Source organism: Bactrocera neohumeralis, chromosome 3 (genome assembly GCF_024586455.1).
Source record: "Bactrocera neohumeralis isolate Rockhampton chromosome 3, APGP_CSIRO_Bneo_wtdbg2-racon-allhic-juicebox.fasta_v2, whole genome shotgun sequence".
NCBI lineage: Eukaryota > Metazoa > Arthropoda > Insecta > Diptera > Tephritidae > Bactrocera > Bactrocera neohumeralis.
The window spans coordinates 18,682,074-18,704,321 of record NC_065920.1 but is presented as its reverse complement, the minus strand read 5'-3'; the positions used below and the strand labels follow the sequence as shown (position 1 = coordinate 18,704,321).

General features: G+C 33.0%; 2 protein-coding genes across 5 annotated transcripts in view; both read right to left on the bottom strand.

Moving 5' to 3' along the window:
• The window catches only part of LOC126754150 (bone morphogenetic protein receptor type-1B), a 245,045-nt gene that overhangs the window by 52,996 nt on the left and 169,801 nt on the right, over positions 1-22,248 (bottom strand). Inside the window, exon 1 of one of the 4 annotated variants that reach the window (XM_050466094.1) lies at positions 20,183-20,243. The exons of the other annotated variants lie outside the window; for them this stretch is intronic. Coding sequence (XP_050322051.1) covers positions 20,183-20,228 — 46 coding nt within the window. The 5' untranslated portion in view covers positions 20,229-20,243. Of the gene's footprint in view, positions 1-20,182; positions 20,244-22,248 lie in introns of those variants that run through there. 4 annotated transcript variants of the gene reach the window in all.
• On the bottom strand, positions 16,195-16,807 carry LOC126754153 (protein disulfide-isomerase-like). Its single transcript, XM_050466098.1, has one exon. The coding sequence runs from the start codon at positions 16,688-16,690 to the stop codon at positions 16,283-16,285; it is 408 nt and encodes a 135-aa protein (XP_050322055.1). The 5' UTR covers positions 16,691-16,807; the 3' UTR covers positions 16,195-16,282.

Genomic DNA, 22,248 nt, shown 5'->3' with positions numbered 1-22,248 from the left:
ATGGCAATAATAAATGGGAGGCGAAACGCAAATTTATGTAAGCGCTAAAAGCTAAATATACTAAGCGCGCGCTGGCAAAGAGCCGATGAAAATTCGTATAATTCGTTTCGTGGTTGATGTGTGTGAGTGAGTGGGTGGCTGGCTGATCCGTCGCTTGATAGTCATTCACACAACTAAATATACACACTATCTGGTTGTATATATGTATATAAAAATAGTTTTGCATGAATTAATTAATTTTGAAAATAAGCACAAGTAGTATGCACTAGACACAAGCAGAATTTACCGTTTCATTTTCATTAAATTTGCGCTACCACAGCCAAATTGTCTGGCTGTCCTTTGAGAAAAGTTTGCTGCTTGCAGCTGCTCTAGCCCGTCTATACATGTTTATATATGTATGTATGTATGTATGCATGCATGTAGTTATGCGTGAAAGATATACGGTTGAGAGATAGACAGACAGATTTGCAAATGAAGGTTTGGTGCTTTCGAAAATACATTTTTGTCAGACATTCAGCCAGACGGGCTAATAATAGTCTGAAATCGGTTGTAATTTTTCGCAAAAGTTTCACTGAAATTTTCTAGACACAGCTGCGCGCATAATAGACTGAGATCTATTGCATGTTTTGCAGCGGAAGTTTTTTCGTTTTTTTGTTTTTTTTTCGAAAAAATATTGAGTGAAAAAATATAATATATTTGCAGAAATTAAACAAACAACTTTTTTGGATAATATGATATTAGAAAATTTTTAATCTATATAAATTATATACATATATGATATAAATAAAAATTATTGTGTAATTTAATTAATTAAATTTCATTTCATTAAATTTGTTTACCCTTAACGGGGTGTACTCGTATTAAGTTCGGCCGTGCGTCCGCCTGTACATACACGAATATGAATCGCTAGTGCATACACCACATAAAAGGTTAATAGAAAGTTATCGATAACTATCATCTTAGATATTATTATGGAAATATGATCTTAGCAGTTGTAAATATACTATTTTCGTAGATTAAGCTTATGAACTGCAACATTTTCTGAATAATACTGAAATATTGTCTTCGCTAAAAACCTGAGCGCATCGAACAAATTTTATTTAACAAAAATATATTTTATTATGGAATTTGTCGACTGATGGCTGCTGTTTGCAGCACTTAAGCATTTAAATCAGATAATATGAAGCATATGCTGAATATTTGGTGAAGCAATAAATATTATTTCAAGGCTACCTAAAACAAAGATGTTCTGTCCCGACGATTTATATGCATACTATATTATTATTTTTGGATATTCAAAAAATTCAGTTTACTTTCAAGTAAAATTTTGCTGAAAAAGCCTTCAATGTTTGGTGCTTGGTAATTTAACGCTTAATTTTCATTTACTGGCGCAAATCCAGAAGCAAAACACAAAAAGTATAATTCTTTTATAACAACAATAATTTACGTTGGCGTATTTGACGTATGGGCTTCCGCAAAAAATGCCACCCACAAGCTGTAAATAGAAACTTCATACGCCAAAAAGGTCGTCATCAGCAAAGCCATCAATGAATGAATAAGTGAGTGAATTATTGTTGCTGTGGCAGAGTTGCATGTTAACCACTGCCACGCTGAATATAAAAATGCTTGTAGGAGTGTGCAAGTGTATGTATGTATGTGAGTGCATGTGAATGTCCAGTAAAGATAAGTAAGAAATGTACGTTACTCCCTCGGCTGGTTGCCGACTGTTTGTGCCACATTTACAAAAACTGCACAAACAAACTGCCGTAAATATGTAAAGTATGCATTTATGTAAAGTGTAAGTCAGCAGTATGTGTAAATAATACTCAACAACAACAAACTGAGAGATGTGCAAGAGCACATATTGATTTTAATGCAAGACGAAATAAAATAAATAAGCACTTATGTGGGCTTTCATGCAAGTGGCACTACATCACTGCTTGAACTTTTTTATTTTTATTTTTTGTAAATAATTTAATTGAAAGAAAATTCGCAATTTTGCGCGAATGTGTGTGTGTAATGACAAATATTGACACATGAAAGATGACATCCGCTGCGCAAACAGCACACATAAACAAACAAGGTGGACTGATGAGTAAGAGTGTTATGCATATTTTGAAGCACACTTATGTAACTATGAACCCTGCATGTGTGGCAAAATTTAGTAGGAAGCAGGCAAATCGAACGTTTTTTTCTTTTTTTGGTGCCTTCTTTATCTTCTTTATGGTCATTTGCTTGGCAAAGAGTGATGGCTTTTTTGTGTGGGCAATATCTTCAACCACCCACATATCGTTAACACATATGTATGTATGTATATATTTGTATAAATTTATTCATATATTGGCAGTGAGCCTAGTTTAGTAGATATGCCTCCCTACATATGTATATAATATTTGCAAAAACTGAATGGATGGTGTCAAGTGTAGAAGTTCACGCAAGTGAGGAAAGTTCTCTGATTGGGAGTGGCCAAAAACGGTTAGTTTACATATATTTTACATCAAGCAACTCACGACTTCCGGTCTTATACCAAGTATCCTTTAGGTAGCCAAAAAAATCTGTTTGAAGGCGAGCTAAAGTGAGAATGCGAACCATCCCTCCCCAGGCTTGTGCGCTGCGCTTGGGACCCGCCACGAAAAAACGCCCCCAATGAAAACCAAACAACAGCCTTGGAAGAGAAAACCCGACCCCGACCACGGCAAACGCATTAAGGATAACGATTTAAGAGCATGCAGCTGGAATGTCCGGTCCCTTAATTGGGAAGATGCCGCAGTCCATCTGGTTGATGACCCCGTAAAAATAAAAGCTGACATCACCGCCGTTCAAAAAGTGCGATGAACGGGACAAGGGCTAAGATGAGCAGGTCTTTATAGCATTTACTACAGTGGCTATATAAAGGAGTGCAAACTTTGTGTGGGATTCATGGTAGGAGAGAGAGACTTCGTCGCCGAATCCTGGTATTCTCCCCCGTCTAGCCACAATCCGCATCAAACCGAAGTTTTTCAACATATCGCTGATTTGCGCCCACGCCCCGAACCATCTGAAGAAAAAGACGATGTGACAAAAGATGCCTTCTATGAGCGCTTGGAGCATACCTATGAGAAGAGCTGCCTCCGCCACTATGTCAAAATCGTGCTTGACGACTTTAACGCCAAGGTGGGCAAAGAAGGCATCTTTGGCACAACGGTCGGTAAATTTAACCTCCATGAGGAAACATCCCAAAATGGGTTGGAATTGATTGACTACGACGAGGCCCGAAATGTGGTTATCTGTAGTACTAGATTTCAGCATAAGAAAATTCACCAAGCTACCTGGCTGTCTCCGGAATGAAAAGCCACCAAACAAACCTCCAGTGTTTTAGACGTGCGTACGCTCCGAGGTCCTAACATTGACTTGGAAAACTATCTTGTTGCAACCAAGATACGCACCCGCCTCTGTGCAGCAAAAAACGCACATCAACAAACACAAGAAAGGTTCGACGTCGAGAAGCTGCAATCACAACAGTTAGCCGAACGATTTTCTACTTGACTTGCACTCCTGCTCTCTGAGAGCACTCGTCAGCAACTCATTATACGGGAACGACATTTCATGTTGTTTAAGTACAGAGTCTGTGAGTTCAAAGCTCGCAGCCTGCCAAAAAAAAAAAATAGTCTCCTTGCACCGTGAACTATATAGAGGGAAAACCCAGATTTCGATTGAAGCTGTCATCAAGAATTTAAATGTATATAACACAACAACTTCACAAACCGCTAGCTAAGAGTTAAAAATATGTAAATATCAGAAGAAAACTTAATGAAATAAGGGTTACAATATCTATATAGTATAAAAAAAATATAATCAAGATAAAAATTTCAAAATCTGGTGGGGAAAACGCTTGCTTGCATTTACCGCAGAAAATATTGAAGCAGGGGTGATTTTATACGAGATAAGCATACATTTTAACGTTCAAAAAAGGGTTGTTTCCCCATAGTTACTTTAAACACCATTGTATATCTGATACCATTACATTCCCCTCCACAACCAAGCATTTGGAGATTGACAAATTTACATACAAAAATGTTCATTCAAATTTAAAATTACAAAATCAGAATTAATTTATGGATTGCACACTTGTCTGTGCATTTAAATTACATAAAATTACCGCTGCTTGTTGTTATTGTTGTAGATTTTCATTTAAGAAAACTTTGAGAATTGTGCAATAACGACAGCCATATCTAATGCGGTGTCCTCGAACTGTCCGCCGCAGCCGAAAATGCATAAATGAATGAATGAATGAGTTGGCTGAGCAGCAAGCGACCGAATGACTGAGTGAGTGACCAACGGACCACAAAAGGCGATGTGTCATTTACCAAACTACATGCACAAATAAATTTATAATAAATAATGCGTTATATTTGATTTTGGTTGATATAAATTTGGTAAAACTTTTCTCTTTTTTTGTTGTTTACAGCAATAAAAATGTCGTGCCGCCTTGCGTCTCGCTGCAAACCGTACGTCAGCTGTGCAGGAAAAAATTGAAAACCGCCCAAAAGTGCTTTGAAAAGTTGTCAAACTGAAAAATTGCCATTTTAGATGGCAGGCGAACGTACGCGCGTTGAATTTGTTCGTGCAATTTTTATTGTATTGCATTGCGGTACATATGTACAGACAAATATGGCCGCAGACGGGTGAAGTAAGCGGTCAAAAGTACTAGTCAAGCCACAACCAAGCATACGTACACATGCCGGGGTTCGGGTAGACAGCGTGACTATAGTGGCTCAACGACTGCCGGCCAAGTGAGCTCAATGCGATGAGTCAAAGTTTTTGGCATATATGGACTTTATTATACTACATTGTGGGTACAGTAAATACTTTTTGGTACATAAAATAGAATTTATTAAGAGTTTGGAAACAAGGGAGCTGAGAGGACGGAAGAAGTTGTTGTTGTTATTGGAGGAAAATGTTTCGTAAATATGTAAGTTTATAAATACTGCCTATTTGACAGTCGGCCGCCGGGATAAAAATCTGGGTCCGATCTGTTTTCGTAGGTCAAATGTTGTTAATGTCGATCGTCAGATCGAACCCGGATTTTTATCCTGGCAAATGTGTTTGACATCGTATTTGACAATCGATTGCCGGCATAAAAATCCGCGTCCAATCTATTTTCGTAGACCAGAATGTTGTGGAACAGTCAATCATCGAGGCTGTTTTGACCACGGGGTTGCAAAACCCCAAAGAGAAAGAAAAACTAAACTCCGATTTCGATCTATTGGATCCCTATAATAAACCACAAACTAAACTTCCTTCATGAAGCATACATGATTTTTAGAAGTTTTCTGAGTAACTTCGCTACCATTCGTATATTGCCGATGGCTCGATTCAGACACTGCCACTTCGACCATATTGAAAATGGTGCTAGGCAATCTTCGGCTGCAACCTTTAATAACAATGTTAAGGACAGTAAGAAGATGAAATGGACCTTTAACCGAGACAATCAAAACTTCGACCATATTGAAAATGGCGATAGATGTACTTCAGTTCCAGCCTTTCATAACAATATTAAGGACCGTAAAAATATTAAGAAGATGAAAGGGCCTACTACCCAGACAGTCAATGTAAAAATTGTCTATTTTGTTTTTCAACAAACCATACAAATTCTAGTGATAACCGTGATCATTTGAGGTTATGGATGTTTCTAGATATATTGATATTTCACAATATCTGGACGAAGTCTATTACTCGGTTCAGACACTGCCTCTTCGGTTACATGGAAAATGTTAATAGGCTTCACGCTGACGTTTCTTTAACACTCCAATTATCTTTGATAAGGTTGTTTACAGATGGTAAGTAATAAGTTCAAGAGTAGCCGTTACTCTACAGAATGGATTACCTTGATATCAAAGAATTTTCAACCGAAGTTGTGAATACTTGATATTTTTTCCCACAAATCTTTCAGATTCTAGAGGTATCTCGGCAGTCTCTAGAATCTGGATGAATTTCGAGGTTAAGGCATATCCAACATCCGAATTCAGGCATCAGATAAATTGTTTTCCTTTCAAGGTCCACTAAACGAGGTTCTACTGCACCAAATACAAAGTGTGAACGCAAATATAGCCAATAAGTCTGTAGTGTGCCATTTGCTGTCTATATGTACGTTATTGCGATTTTCCCCAATTTGTTTATTTACCCGAACGCGCTCGCCTGCCATGTACGGTAGGCCGCGCGGTGACGCAGCGGTCAGCTTTCGTGCGCCACTTTGCAAGCAAAAACTAAATGGAAAATACTATATAAGCGAATAAGCATTTAACAGAAAAGCGTAATAGATATGCAAAATAAACTGCGGCTGTGTATGTATCAGTGTATGTGTGTGTTGAGTACGTCAAACAATTGGCTGGTGGCTGGCTTGGTGGTAAAACAAGCCGCGCGCTATGCAGATACATTTTGAGGGGCGAGAAACACATTGAGCGCTAGCGCACGCGGCGTAATAATATATTGCAACGTACGCACGCAAGGGAAACGCGCTGAAGTGCACACGTTTGTGTGTATGTACTTGTGATTGGCGAATTTAGTACGAGCGCGCGCGTGGGCGTGCAATATTGATGGAGCTTTTAATGCCTGTTTTTTGCGCTTGCGTTTCGCGTGTATAAGCGCGCTTTGTTGTTTTTATTACGTTGCGCGTTAACCGATAGCAGATATTCAGTGGAATAAAAACCAACTAACGGACAAACAAAAGCGGCAGTTCACTGTAACACAAAGCGACACCGCACTAAAGTCGAGTGCAAAGTGAGGCGACGCGGTGCGCGGCAAACGGCGGCAATAACATGTCTTGCATGTCGCTGTTGAACTGCGTTTATTTGCTTGTGTTGTGCGAATAATGCAGCAATAAATAAATGTAAATAAACTGAAACCCCACAGCAAATGCCATGACGCTGCCTGCTCAGGCTTTTGCATATATGCGCGCGCCGCACACCAACCCGCGACGCTACCCAGCGCTTTGCAATAGTGCGCGGAGCAGCGCGGCGCGGTGCACACACGGCTAGCGGTGGGTAAACGCCAAGCAGTCTGTCATTTCAATGAAATGAAATAAAATAAGACTAAGTGGCAGCAATAGAAAAAAATGTGCATGTATATATTACAACAACAGAAACAATAAAGTTTTTGTTGCCAAAGCGGCAGCGCGCAAAAACAGCTATAAAGGTGAGCGTATGTGCGAAAAACATGCAAACAGTGGTGCCATACAAATGAAAATTGAAATACTAGCTGCAATGCAGCGCGGAATGGTTTGAGGTTAGGTTGGCGCGTTGGACTGTGGATCTAAAGTGAGAGGTTGGGAAATGATTATTAACTGAATTGACTAGAAATGAAGGAAGCAGAAAAAATTAATGAAGCAGCGCGGTTGATTTTCGTCCACGATGGAGCCATGTATAGAAGTAAAGTTCTCTGAGCGCAATTCCCTTGTGAATGATCGAAAACGATTCTATTACATATGGCTCAAACAGCTCACGACTTCCGATTTCAGACCAACCATCCTCTGGTTAGCCAAAAAACATATGTTTAAAGGCGTGCTAAAGTAACAAGGCGAAGCATCCCTTACCAGGGTTGTGCGCTGGGTTTGTGACCCGCCACGTAAAAAAACACCCATAATGAAAAGCTCTAAAAATTAAAAATTTTAGCAAATTTGAAGCGCGCTCGGTAACTTCACAAAGCTTTGGCTCAGAATACAGAAGAAGCCGAAACTAATTCACCAACGGAGTACGAGAATTCCCGAAATAAGTCATCTCGCTTCAAGCGGAATATTTTTGGTTGCTCTGATTTGGTTTTGCAGCCACTGTACCTAAACACTTTGTTGCTGTAAGCAACGCGCCCGTTCTAGCATTGCGCCGCGCGGCAAGCAGTGGGCGATGGTCAGCCGCGCAACGGATGTGGCCGCCTGCTTAGCCGCTTGACTGCGCGAAAAATGGGTGTATCGCGTTGAACGGAGCACTTGGAAAAATAGCAGATACGTTTAAATGCATGTGCACGAACATGAGTTGGGCGCAACACGCGCACAAAGTGGCATAGACAAGTTGTAGCCAAGGCGCAATGGTCGCGTTCGCTGTATTATACAATCGGTTAGCTGAGCGGCTGATAAAAATAACCATATTAGACATTTAGAAGAATAGAAAAACAAACAATAACAAGAAACAATATTTTCTTTGAATTTATTTATATAATTTTCCGCATAGAAAAACTTTTCACATTCATATAATGCACTGCCGAGCCGCGTTACGCCATTTAACCGCACAGCTGCTGCACTCGCTTGCCAGCCGCCGCTTAGCAATAAGAACTTTTTACGCTAACCATTTCCACTCAATGCTAACTTTGACTTTAATGCGCTCGTAAAAAGCAATGAAAGGCGAATGCGCGCGCACGTTGCACGTTAATTATTGTGCCGCCGTGTGGCAAGCGGCGGGGAGAAATTTGCATTTGCACGTAATGGCAGTGCAAAGAGTGACGCAAAAACTTCCAGTAAAGGTGGACAGTGAGAGAGAGAGAGAGTGGAGGAAGTGGTAAAAGCGCACATAAGCAATTAATAAAAAGCTGTTAATTTTGTTTTACATAAGCGAAGAGTACAACAAAAAAAAGGTTCGCTGTTATTGTTGCTGCTCAAATGTAATAATCAAATGGCAACATTAGAATCGGCTAAGCAAAACGCCAACCGGTCATACGAGTCTTTTTGATCTTTGCCTGCTCACTTGCACGGCAATAAAAAGCGAAGACAAGCGTTGAATGCATTTGCCACCGAGCGCGGAGTACTTAAGCGCTGAAGGTGCAAGTGCCGCGGTCAGCGTTGTTGCGTCATTACCTAGGCAAATATTAATTGTTGTATGCATTAAATGGTATTTACAGAGACATAAAAGCGTTGAAGATTTGAAGGACGCCGCCGGACGAAGAGCCGCTTGTAATTTTAGGCTGTGGCTTGAAGTTGGCTGCGGTTGAAGGTAATTAGTGGTTATGAAGATTCTGCGACCAAGAACCATCACCGGGTTCGGCGGAAATGTAGAAACATAAAAAACTAAAGATAATTTCGGAACTGATAAGCCTAGAATGCAGATTTAATAATACGGAGTGAGTTCAAAGCTAGTCAAAAAGTGCATGACCTCATTAGCTGTGGCAACAAGCTGCTTTCATATTAAACTTGCCTGGGTGTCTGCCCACAGCGGAAACGTCGAAAACTGTAAGTGTTCTAAGTAAGGTTCACGTGACCGCAATAACGGGGTTCTATCCCATTGAGACACACCGAGAGTCTTTTAGATTCGTACTAAGAAGTTCTGGACATCACAACGGACAAGCACATCTAGCAGTCCAAGTGGGACTATTCGTGGTTTCACATTTTTATTTATTTTTACTTAACCTACCTAACCTAACCTAGAGAAATCCCAGTATTAATTTGGGGTATTTCGCTTCAAGTTGTAATTTGTCGAGGTATAAGACAGGTCGACTCCGAGCTGGTGCATCCTGGTTAACCCTAAATGACCTGCGGCCCTAACGGACTCCTGGACTAGAATTTAGCTTTAGCATGCACTTTGTTTAGGATTACAGACTTGGAGGCTGGTGGTTCTGACATTTTGAGTATGCTGTGGTGGCACTCAGCAGAAATGGCTGGTGGACTAATGTCGTAACTGCCACCGTCCCGTTAAAACCATGGAGGGAGGTCTCAGAGTACGTTGCGACACGTCATTATTTAGTTGGTTTTAGTAAATAAGGAAAAGAGGAAGTCGGGAAGTGAAGAGATGTCGGAACCGACACCCAGATCTATCCCTGGAAGTGTAGGACTAAAAGTGACGAAACCGTTACCCTCCAAGGCTAATAAAGGAATCGGTGTAGGCTTCACCTCGGGCATTTTTAGGTTAGTCCCACTAAGGAAAGAAAACTAGAACAACTGCATGCGGCGGAATCGCCAGTACAAGAAGGGGAACCTCTGACAGAACCATGAGCAACACTAGGGGCACGAAGAGTGAAAACAGGAAGCGGAACACACCGGCCAGGAAACAGAAATCGAAATACGGTGACAGACAGACTGTCCCGCATGCTAGTACGTTACATGGCCAGAAGGATTCTGGGCGAAGGAAACGTTAGAGAAAAATACCATCAAGAATTAAAGCAAAAACTTATATTCAAAAAAGTTTTAAAAGTGTTAAAAAATTGTAGATTCTTTCTTTCACATTTTAATGCTGCCTTTCACCTTCCTTATTGCTTTTGTGCTAAAAAATTCGTTTACTCAATTAAGCCATCGGCGTTGCCATAGTTGTTGTTGTTTTAGCAAGCAAACCCTGAAAATACAAATGTGTCGGATGGACGGATTTTCGAAGTGATACCGACAAATTCACACATACATACATACACACAATGTACATGTATCATATGTAGCAGTCAGGGACAGGAAGAAGTCTTCCAGCTGCCTTTGAGTGACACCAGCAGCTGCAGCGCCCCGCCACGAACGCCAACACTTTCAAGCAGACATATGATTGTTTGTATGTGTGTGTGTGTTGCGCAGCAGACTCTTGAGGCGCATCACAACTTGGTGTGACAAAAAGCAAACAACAATAATAGCAACATACACTCATGGTATGTAATATGTCTGCACACAAGTAAGTGCAACAACAAGAAAATCGCCCAAAAAATGCAGTGTCTTAAGAACTGTGACAGAAAGTAATGGCAATGGCTGGCTGGATGGTTGGTCTTCACCGCTTGCAATGTGCTGCAGACTTTGCACCGAAAATGAAAGGCATGACGAATGTGCTGGAGCAGGCAGTAAAAGAAAACAACAATAACAACGAAAACTGTTTAAATAAAATTTATCTGTAAACTGAATGAGTGCAATGATCTGCCGAGCCAACAACAAACAAACACTCTTATAGGTATGTATGTATGTGTTTCGAGCATAAAAATGTGCTGTTCTGCTGCTTCTTGTTTGCCATCTTTTGCGATTTACGATTTGCACTGCAGTTCCTCAAAGCAAAAAATCATAAAAAAGAAGAGAGAACTGTTTGGAAACGGTTTCTGCTTATGTGCTTATACATATGTATATTACCTACATACATTTCTAGTGTTGTATTTATAAATGCACATGTGTGCACATTTCGCATGCAACACAGCGCGCTGTGACTGTGAATATTTCACAGGATATGCGTTTGAAGCGTTGCAATGCGTTAAAATGCTTCACTGCAAAGCGCTGATTTTTTATGGCTGTTTCGCATTAAAAATTACCCACATACATACAAATGTGCATACATACATACAAACATACATTTCTGCGTGAGGAAGTATGAACGCATATTTATTTGTGATTTACTTGCAATTTAAAATTGTAAAATAAAAATTTATAAAAATATTTTTCGAAAAAAAATTTATTTTTCAATGAAGTATTATTTTTAGAAAAAATAATTATATTTCAAAACATTAATTTTTGGTAAAAAAAATACCCAAAATCATTTATTTCTTGATATGTTTTTTTATTTAAATTATTTAAATAAAATTATTACGAACTCAAATTTACTTGTAACTTAAAATTGTAAAAAGTAAATTTAAAAAAGTTATTTTAGAACAAATTTTTATTTTTCAATAAAGTATTTAGTTTTCGAAAAAAATATTATATTTAAAAGCATTAATTTTTCGAAAAAAAACATAAAAAAATTTAAAAGATCAAAAACATTTATTTTATGAAAAAAATTAACAATTTAATTGTAATTACATAGTTTTTTTCACGTTTTTTTTTAATATTTTTTATGACAATTATTTAATTATTTTTAATATATTATTGCCCTTTCTCAATAAATAACGGTTAACTTAATTAATAATTAATTTTCGAACAAATGTCTAGTTTTCAATAAAGTTTTTATTTTTCGAAAAAATAATTATAATTAAAAGCATTAATTTTTCGAAAAAAAATAAATTTTAAAATACCAAAAACATTAATTTTATTTTTACCTATTTATTCTTATTTATTTTTCAAGTTTCTTTTAAAAAATATGTTTTATAAAAAGTATTTAAATATTTTTAAAATGTAATGGCCCTTTCTTAATAAATAATGGTTAACTTAATTTTCAAAAAAAAAAACATATTTTTATTATATTTAGTATTAATATTAAAAAAATAAATATACATATATTTAAAAAAAACAAAATATTTTTAAATTTGTCTTAACGTTTTCCGGAATTGATTAGATAAATTAAAAAAAAATGTTCGAAAAAATATTTATTTAAAAAAATTACTTTTTCGCAAAAAAAAAAATATCAAAAAACATTCATTTTCCGAAAAAAAGAAAAAAATTAATTTCTTTTTTTGAAAAATATTTTTCATAAAATATTTTAAAATATTTGAATAATTGTCCGTTCTTAATAAAATAAATGACTAAATTTTCAAAAAACAATATTTTTAATATATTTTGTAATAATATTTGGAAAAAAAAACAAAAATGTTTAATGTTTTCTACGAACTTACTTTTAGCAATTCTTCCAGTAATTCTAATTTTTAAATACATACATACATATGTATGTACATACGTCTTAACATTTTTCTCGAAATGATTAGATAAAATAAAAAATTAATGTTCGAAAACAATTTTAATTTTTCATGAATGTAATTTTATTTTTCGAAAAAATAATTAAAAATTAATCTTTTGAAAAAACATTTCGAAAAAAAAACATTTTTTTCGAAAAAGAAAATTCATTTAATATCAAATATTTTTCAAAAAAAATTTATTCTTCATAAAAAATATTAAAAATTTTAATAATTGCGCGTTTTAGAATAACAGTTAACTTAATTTTGAAAAAAAACATAGTTTTAATGTACATTAATGTCATGTAATTATATAATACATAATGTAAATATTAAATTTTGAATTTTGAAGACAAATTTTTTAGAAAATTTTGGAAATTATTTCTTATCACATTTTTTGTTTATAAATTAATTGTTTTAATTTTATTGGATTTTTAGAAGTGAAATTTAAAGATTTAGATTTAAAAAATTATATTTAATATAAAAAAATAAAAATGTATCTTCTAATAAAAAAATTATTATTATTTTTTTTTTTTTTTGTATTGAAAATATTAAATTAGTACACACAAATAAAATATTATAGTAATATAAAAAAATATTTAAATTTTCTATTTTCATAATTATTTTACATTAAAAAATCTTTTAATATTTAAATGTAATTTAAATTTTTTTATAATTAAACAGATTCTAAATATACAATAAATTTACAAAAAAAAAATTTCTAACAAAAAATATCTTCCAAGGAATTAATCGATTTCGATATATTTGACCTGTCACTGTAAATCCAACTCTTTAGTTTTTCAATATTTTACAAAATGTTATAATGTAAAAACAAAAATTATAATTTCTTACAAATTTAAATTTTCCTAAATTTTGGTGCTTTTTTTAAGTTATATATACATATGTATATACATAAGTAAATTTGTAAATTTTAATGAAACACATTTGTGTAGATACATTATATAACTAAAATATGTCTGTTTAAAAACAGTCTCAAAAATCATTTAGCGCAAATAATTAATCTTAAACGTCTGCATGCTAACATTTACTTGCCTCCCGTCCCTCTCACTCGACCTGTCAACGCTCATTATTCAAAATTCTAGTCAACAACAAGTAATCAAAAGTTCTAATTACATTTTCCAACATTTCTCGACATTGTTGTTGCTTTACACTTTCGCGTGCTGCCAGAAAAGCTACACTGTGACGCACACTAATTTTCACTTCATTAATTTGTAATGAACAAAACAAAAACAGAACAGCAGAAAAATGAAATGAAAACTATCAGCCAAAACACCTTCGCAACACAACACAACGCACACAAAGCTGGCATCTCTGACTTTGGGAGGCACGAAATTTGTTTCTTAAATGAAAAGCATTTAAAAATAACAATTCCGCTGAAATTTGTTGATGATTAATCAAAATAAAGACCCATCAACTTGATAAACACTGTGTAAAATAGCAACAACAACAACTACAACACAAAGTGTACAATCGGAAGCACATAAAAAAATATACGAAAAAATAAAAAAAAATTATAAAAGCAAGATGTAAAATAAGAGCTAAAAAACATGAACTTCCAGGCAGCGACTACAAAAATAGAAATAACTCAGAGAATATATGTGTGTCCATTTGTACGTATTTTTGTTATTTTATAGCCGAAGAAGTTGAGACTCTGACGAGCAAAGTGATTAGTGACGACACGACACGCGCACGGCCGCGCTCAGCGAGAAGAGCGGAACTGTGTAAAAAAAAAAGGAATTTTTAGCCGCGTTGCAGACAAAATTGAAAGAAATGAAATCACATGTATGTATGTATGTACATATATATATAAAAAATTAATAAATTAAATTTTTTTAAATAAAAAAATTTTTGAAATTAAAAAAAATAAAAAGAAATTAAAAAAAAAAAAAAAAATTAAAAAAAAAAAAAAAAAAAAAAAAAAATTAAAAAAAAATAAAAAAAAAATAAAAAAAAATTAAAAAAAGGTTTTAAAAAAAATGTTTTACAAAAATGTAAAATAAAAATGTTTCCATAAGTAAACTACAAAATATTTTTACTCTTTATTAAATCAAAATAAATTTTTTTTCTGATAACAAAAAATATGTTTTTTTATTTGAAATTAACTTTTATAACTTTTTTATTTCAAAAACTTTAAACTTTTATTAATTTAATAATTTAAAAAAATATGTTTTTAGGAGTAAAAAAAAATATTTTTTCTGAAATCTAATTTTTATAGTTTTTATATATATTTCAAAAACTGTTAATATTAATAATTTTAATTTCTGATAAAAAAAATTTGTTCAAGCAGTGACAAAACAAATATTTTTTTGTTGATATTAGTATTATTATTGAAATTAATACCATTATTATTGAAATAATTCATTTCATTTTCACAAAATATTAAAAAAAAATTAAACACTAATAAACCCTAATTATTTTGAATTAAATCCGCACTAATCGGCATAGGCAACCCCGACAAAGGATAGTAATCGATTTCGATATAATTGATGCTCACTAGCAAAAGCCAAAAAACAGTCAAACAGCTGTATACATATTTTCTTAAATTTGTGCAATTATCATAATATTTCTGATAATTACTTCAAATTTAAAGCTTTTCAGATATTTTCGCTAAGCTCAAAATTATATCCGGTTTGAGGTTGGAAATTGTGTCAAAACATGCTAGAAGGCAAAAAATTTAATGCAAATGCATTATAGCTTAATTTTTGGCTTTGTTGTTGTTAGGAAAGATAAAAAATAAAAAAAATACTAACAATAATAAATAAAAAATCAGCTGTGTTTCAAAAAAAGACCGCTCTTCCGCTAGCTGCCAGCTGCTATTGCACTTTTTCAAATCGGCTTACAGTTTACACACATACGTTAAACACAAAAAGATATATAGCACTTAATGCCGCTGCCTGCTTATTGGCCTACAATTCAATTAATGACAACAACAATAATAATAAGCTTTAACTTTTATTTTCGCTGCTGCAAAACAGTGGCACAGCACTGGCGACAGCTGGTCCCACGACTGTCAATCTGTCCGGCAATTACTTGATTCACTCATTTGAACACATTTTGCCAAGCGACGATTGAATTTAAGCTAAGCGCTTCATTTTAATTGCAAGCACATACGACCGGCAAAAAATGAACGAATCAAATGATAAGAAAAAAAAAAACAAAAAAATACAACAAAATCAAAACAAACTGACAAACGCTAAATGGCAGCAAAACTCATCAAAGCATCACAACACAAACCATAACGGACTGGCACACTTCAGCGACGACTTTGATTGCCGATCGGATCGGCGCATGAGTTGGATACGAAGCGTTAAAGCCTGAAATGGTCATTGAAACCGCCGACTGACTGCATTTGCTGAACAGTAGCTGACATTTTTTGTCAAAATAATATTATTTACACACGCTCATATTACAGATTTATTTGGACAACAGTTATGATTGCAGTGCGACCGCACGCCAAAACGAGTGTGTTTGAGAGTTTGAGAAAATTTGATATTATTGAATGGACTTTTATGACAACGCTGGATATCTCAGCGGACTTAAAAAGACTGTGAAGACTTTTATAAGTATATAATTGGTTGTGGTTTTGGATAATTTCACGGGTTTATAACGGATATGGCATTAAGTTGCTTCCGGTTTGCTGTCAAAATAAAACACAAATTAAGCAAATGGAAAATTTTATTTTATAGCATATAAAAAATGGGTTAATTTAAATAAAAACTAATATTTAATATTTCAAATTCTTTTCTCATTGCACTGCATTAAGCCATGCAATAATATCAGCTGCCCGATAACCGCCATTATATTCAAAGGGAACGCCACGACGGAAATACTTCAAGGTGGGATATTGACGCAATTGGAAATATGTGTCCAACTCGCTCGAGACGGTCACATCGACTTTGGCCAACTTGATGGGCGAACGCCATTCAGCTAAAAACTGCGCTGCTTTAGCGAATTCGGGCGTAAGCGCGATGGAAGCACCGCACCATGGTGCGTAGAAATCTACCAAGACAAAATCATTGGCTTCTATGACACGCTTAAAATTAGCGGTGGTCAGCACAAGCACGCCATCTTCGTTTGGCATTTCCTCTTCAGTGACGTATGCAAGCGTTGTTGTGACAGCTAACAGTAGCAGTGAAGAAATTAGGAACTTCATGATCTATTATATTTAATGAAAGCACTCAGTCACAGATTTCGTTAACTTTATTGATTAGGAATCAAGTCTCAACTGTACGCTATGCCGGCCTATGCGCTACTTCGTGAAATATACGAAGCGATTAAGTTTAAATCCATTTATAAGGCACCGGCGTTCGCCACTAAAATGACAGCTAAGCAGTTTTAATGTCATTTCTCAGCATTTTACTCTACTTTTGTCAAAAAATATTACATGAAAAATAATTTTTTCTCAATTTTTATTCTTTCGCAGCCAATAAGAGACAATGACCTCTTTAAAACAGTAAACACAGCGATTATTTTGCAAAAATATGCGAACTACGCACGAGAGCAAATACAAGCAACGTCGAATAAACACATTAAAGCGTAAAGTGTAACGTATAAATTGTTTTTTTTTTTTTTGTGTAAAAAACAGGAATAGGCATAAATATTTGCACACGAGTGAAAATTGATCACACATAATTTTTTATTTTTTTCAGCTCCGCGCTTAGCGTTTTTTTCAGCTGTAATTAATTATGCGTATGTTGGCTTGCGGTAATTACTGATTAAGCATTAATAATGACGACAAATTATGCGACTACCACTCAACTTACTGCCATGCCATAGCACAATCGAAGGTGAAAACAAAACACAAAATACGTACAGACAGACAGACAGAAATTGCTGACATTATTAGTTACCGTATCGACTGCCGGACGGACTGGACGGACGTGGCAGTCACTTAAGCAATTAGCTACTGGTAAAGTGACAAACACGAAACGCAAATAAACAAGCGAAAAATAATCGATATATAGTATATGTCTGTATGATAAAAGTCACGAGTATGGTGAGCTGAGGTGTGTTATCGAAGCAACTTGGGAAGTGTGTGTGGCTGGAGCGGAAGACAGCACAGCATGACGACTTAATGCAAACAAAAAAAGTTACTTATTAAAATTTGCAAAACGTACGAAATGAGCAAAACGTTTGAAAAATATATAATTACGTACATATGTATGTATCTATGTTTGTATGGTTCATGAAATGTGAGCGATGACGTTTATTGTTTGGAGAGATTTTGATTTATGGGCGGATGCTTGAATGAAAATTGCATTATGCGCGAAGAGTACAATTGATAGCAGCACCAGTAGCTGGGTTTAAATACACAAATTGTTGAAAGGAAAAAAAAATTAAAAAAAATACATTATTACAAAAAATATATATAGAAAAATTACAAAAGAAAACTTATTTAATTTAAATGCGAAGTTAAAAATTAAAATATAAAAATAATAAAAAATTCAAATTAAAAAAAAATTAAATAAAAAATAGAAAATAATAAAATTTATTTATAAATTTAAAAAAATATATTATAAAAAAAAATAATAAAAATAATAAAATAAATTATAATTTTATATATAAAAATTAAAAATTAAAAAATAAAAATAAAATAAAAATAAAAACTAAAAAAACAATTGAAATAAAATACAACCAAAAACTATCTATCAAATAAAAAATATTACAAAAAAAGAATAAAAATATAAAGAAGCAAAAAATATATTTAAATGTATTGAGAAATGAAAAATTAAATAAAAAAAAAAATTCAAAAAAAATGTTTTTATCAAATCAAAAAATTTACAAAAAAATGTATTCAAATATAACAAAGTAAATAATGTATTAAATTTATTGAGAAATGAAGATAAAAATAGTTGATTTATAAAAAAAAATAAGCATTAAAATAAAAAGCGTAAAAATATAGTAAAACACAAAGTTTAATAAAACGGAATTGAGAAACTAAAAATAAAAAATAAAAATCAATAAGAATATAATTAAATTTAGAAAAATTCTTAGAGGCAATTTTTTAATAAAATTAATATAAGTTAATAGTGTAAATACAAAATAAATATACAATATTAAAAAACACAAAATCTAAAATTAATTATTAATTATTTAGATTGTTTTCAGATACGAAATTTATACAATTAATGTACTGAATAAATATATTTACAGCTTGAACACTTTATTTAATAAATGAAATGTTTTTATTTGATAAATATTTCTTTTATGTTTTTATTAAGAAATTAAAAATTAAAAAAAAAAAAACAGAAATAAGATAATATTTAATTTTATAACATATTTATCCAAACATTTTTTCCAATAGCTTTAAATTAAATTAAAAATATAGGAAATTAAAGAAATATACTAAAAAAAATATAAAATTTTACCAAAAAAAACAAAAAAACTTAGTTTGCAAAAAAATATTTTTTCAAATTTGCTGACAAATCAAAAATTAAAAAATCAGATATAAGAAAATGTTTAATTTTGAAAATCTCTAGCTATTATTTCGTTCAATAAAATTAAATTAAAACAATGAAAACAAAACAAAATATACAAAAAATATATATCAAATTTTAGCATTAGATCAGAAACTTATCAAAAAATTAATTTATGAAAAAAATAAAAATTTATTAAAAAATTAGAAATAAAAAAATTAGAAATGAGAAAATTATTAATTTTGAAAATCTTAAGCTATTATTTGTTTCAATAAAATCAATTAAATAAAATAAGTATGAAATAAAACAATATAAAAAATGAATTGGAAAAAAATTTTCAATTACTGAAGAAAATTTAAAAATAATAATTTAGAAACAAATATTTAGTGCAAATAAATATTGATCGGAAGAATTGTAGTACTCAACGAATCAATCCAATAATAGGCAAATATCGACAAAACAACGATCTCAGCTGGGTTATAATTTAAACTAGTTTTAGAATTTAAAATTCGTTCGCAGAAAAAAATATTTTTAAAAATTTTCGCAAGAAAAATATATAAAAATGTCGCACCGCTATAGAAGTGCCTCAGTCCCATATAATTTTCCCAATTCATACATATATTCATAAATACTTTTTCTTCTACCAATATCCCGCAATAATGAAAACAGTCAAACGTTCAAAGTTGCGACTTTATTGTTTTCGATAAACTGGTCTGAAAATATAGCGTAACGCTCTGCGATAAATAAATACATATGTATGTATATGCTATGCCATAGTTACATACATTATGCCAAGAGAAAAAATAATAACAATATTTCGCTCACACATTTATTTACCTTTTCTTAGATAAGATTACGCATCAGCGACACATTCAAAACATCATAAATAATATGAACACTAATAAAAGCATTAAAATATGTGAGGAAACCCTGCGCAACGCAAATTTATTACAATTATTTTTATACAACTGATAGCTATTGTAATCAGTACGCCTTTTCTAGGAAAATATCGGGTTTGGTTGATCGGGTTTTGAAGGGTTGGCAGTCACACAATTTTATTGGCAAACTAAAAACCTAGGTTTATCAGATATTTAGAAATATGAAAAAACCGGTCGATAAGAGGTAACAATAAATATAATAGCATAACAGACGTTATTGGCAGTTAAAATTAGCTAATCAATACAATTATAAAAATATAAATTTGAACAGTACATATAAAAGCAACGTACGAAACTGCTGCAATAAAAGTGTGAGCGCAAAGGGCAATAATTCCATTAAAATATTTCGATTTGAATTAAAAACTTGTAAATGTGTATTAATTTCACTAAAAAAATGTAGCCACTTCGAAATACGTTGAAATTTATATTTACACAAATTATTTAACCACCGAGTACATAAAACACTATATGGATGAGAACGATAATATCGAAAGTCGATAACTGATAAGAGTGAAACGCTGAAAGTCTCATAAGGCTGCGAACATATTATGACAAAATTCAGCGTGAAGAAAAAATGTGCATAAATTTTACCGAAAAAAATGAAAATGCACATCATTAGAAGAGAATCTTATTGACTTTCTTAGCGCTTCAATTTTTTCTAATACAAAACAGCCATAAATTAGAACACATATAGCATTTTAAAACAGATGTTCTGCGCTTTTGTCTCTTTATTTTATTTTTTTGTAATCAATTCGTAAAACAGCGTGCACAATATTATATAGAATACAAAATCCTCACGCTTTTGTAGGTGTACACTATTAGAAAGATTTATGCAATTCGGTACCTGTGGCGAACAGATGATTTAGGGCAACGAGCACAAGTGAAGACTGTTCTTCAAAAGAAAATCTCGTTCAGTGATCACCTGTGGCGTATTTATGACACAATTGGAAACACCTTTGAGAGTTTTGTATGCGTTACCGAATATGTCTATAGAAAGCAAGTTACAATGCTTATCTGAGTTGGAAAAGTACAATATACGCCATATACGCTTTTACTTGCATCTACTTTTGCTATTAATTTTGTAAAGAATACATTGTGAGAAACAAGACAGCGTTTCGATTGCAACAGCTGGTTATAAAAATAAAGAATGTGAATTGATAGAGCAACGAAATAGTGATCTCAGAAGCAACTTGCTCGACGGGAATGACTGAAATCCTAAAAACCGGCAACATTTGTTAATATTTTATGCTGTAAACAAGTGAAAAATTCAGGTGAAGATTCATTTTAAAATCATTATAGAAATTTTGGTTTCTATTATTTTTTTCTTTTAGCAACTTACATTTCAAAAAATATGTTTCTCAGCCCGCATATACTTAATTCATGTAAGAATAAATTGTTTACTTTCAGTTGAACTTACCTAAAAAGAAACAAAACAAATTGATTTTAGTGTTATAAATAATATGAATATATGTATTATATATACTTATATATTTAAATATTTTGTATTTTAATTTTTATAAATTTATGAGAAACTAAATAATAAAAAATTATTACATTAATTGTGCGCCTGTACGCATAGTATATCTGCCAAACGTTTAAACACCCGATTATAAATGTCGCTAACTGTTTATCGATAATATTTACACTTTCAAAAAAATAGCAAAAAATATTTCATTGTTAATCAAATGAAAAATTTGAAATTTTTTTTTCAAAAAATATTACCACCATTTTAAAACTCTTCTAACAACAACAAATATACAAAAATTCCTCAAAGATTAAATCACTTCACTACTTTGAGTCACAATAACAAAATCTCAGTATCACTCCAGCTGGATCCTTACATTTTTCAAAGGCAAAACAGTAAATTACAATTCCCCAGTGTGAAGTACAACAACAACAACAAACGCATAACTGCATTACGCTTACGAAAAACATGCAGTTTGTTTGGAGAACAGGATGTGTTCGTTATAACAAACACGCATTTCAATTTATCAAATCGTAGAATCTCAACGGCGGGTCGTGCTGGCGAGCGTTCTAGCGATCGGGCGACTGATCGAACGAACGTGTGTAACATGAGTAACATACAAATAAGTACAAGAAATGGCACTTTGTAAGACGTAATTTTGTGCATTGTGGCAAATGTTGGGAAAGGACGATACTTTGTTACTTTTTCGAAATATGTGTGTAGGAATATTTAACAAACACGTAATGATAAAGTGAGAAAAAATTATAAATGTATGTGGTATAGTAGAAAATATATTACACATACATACATACATACATATTATATGTAGTGCGTATGTTTGATTTTGAAGATATAAACTGGTGTCGAATGACACTTATTTTTAGTTTTTTTG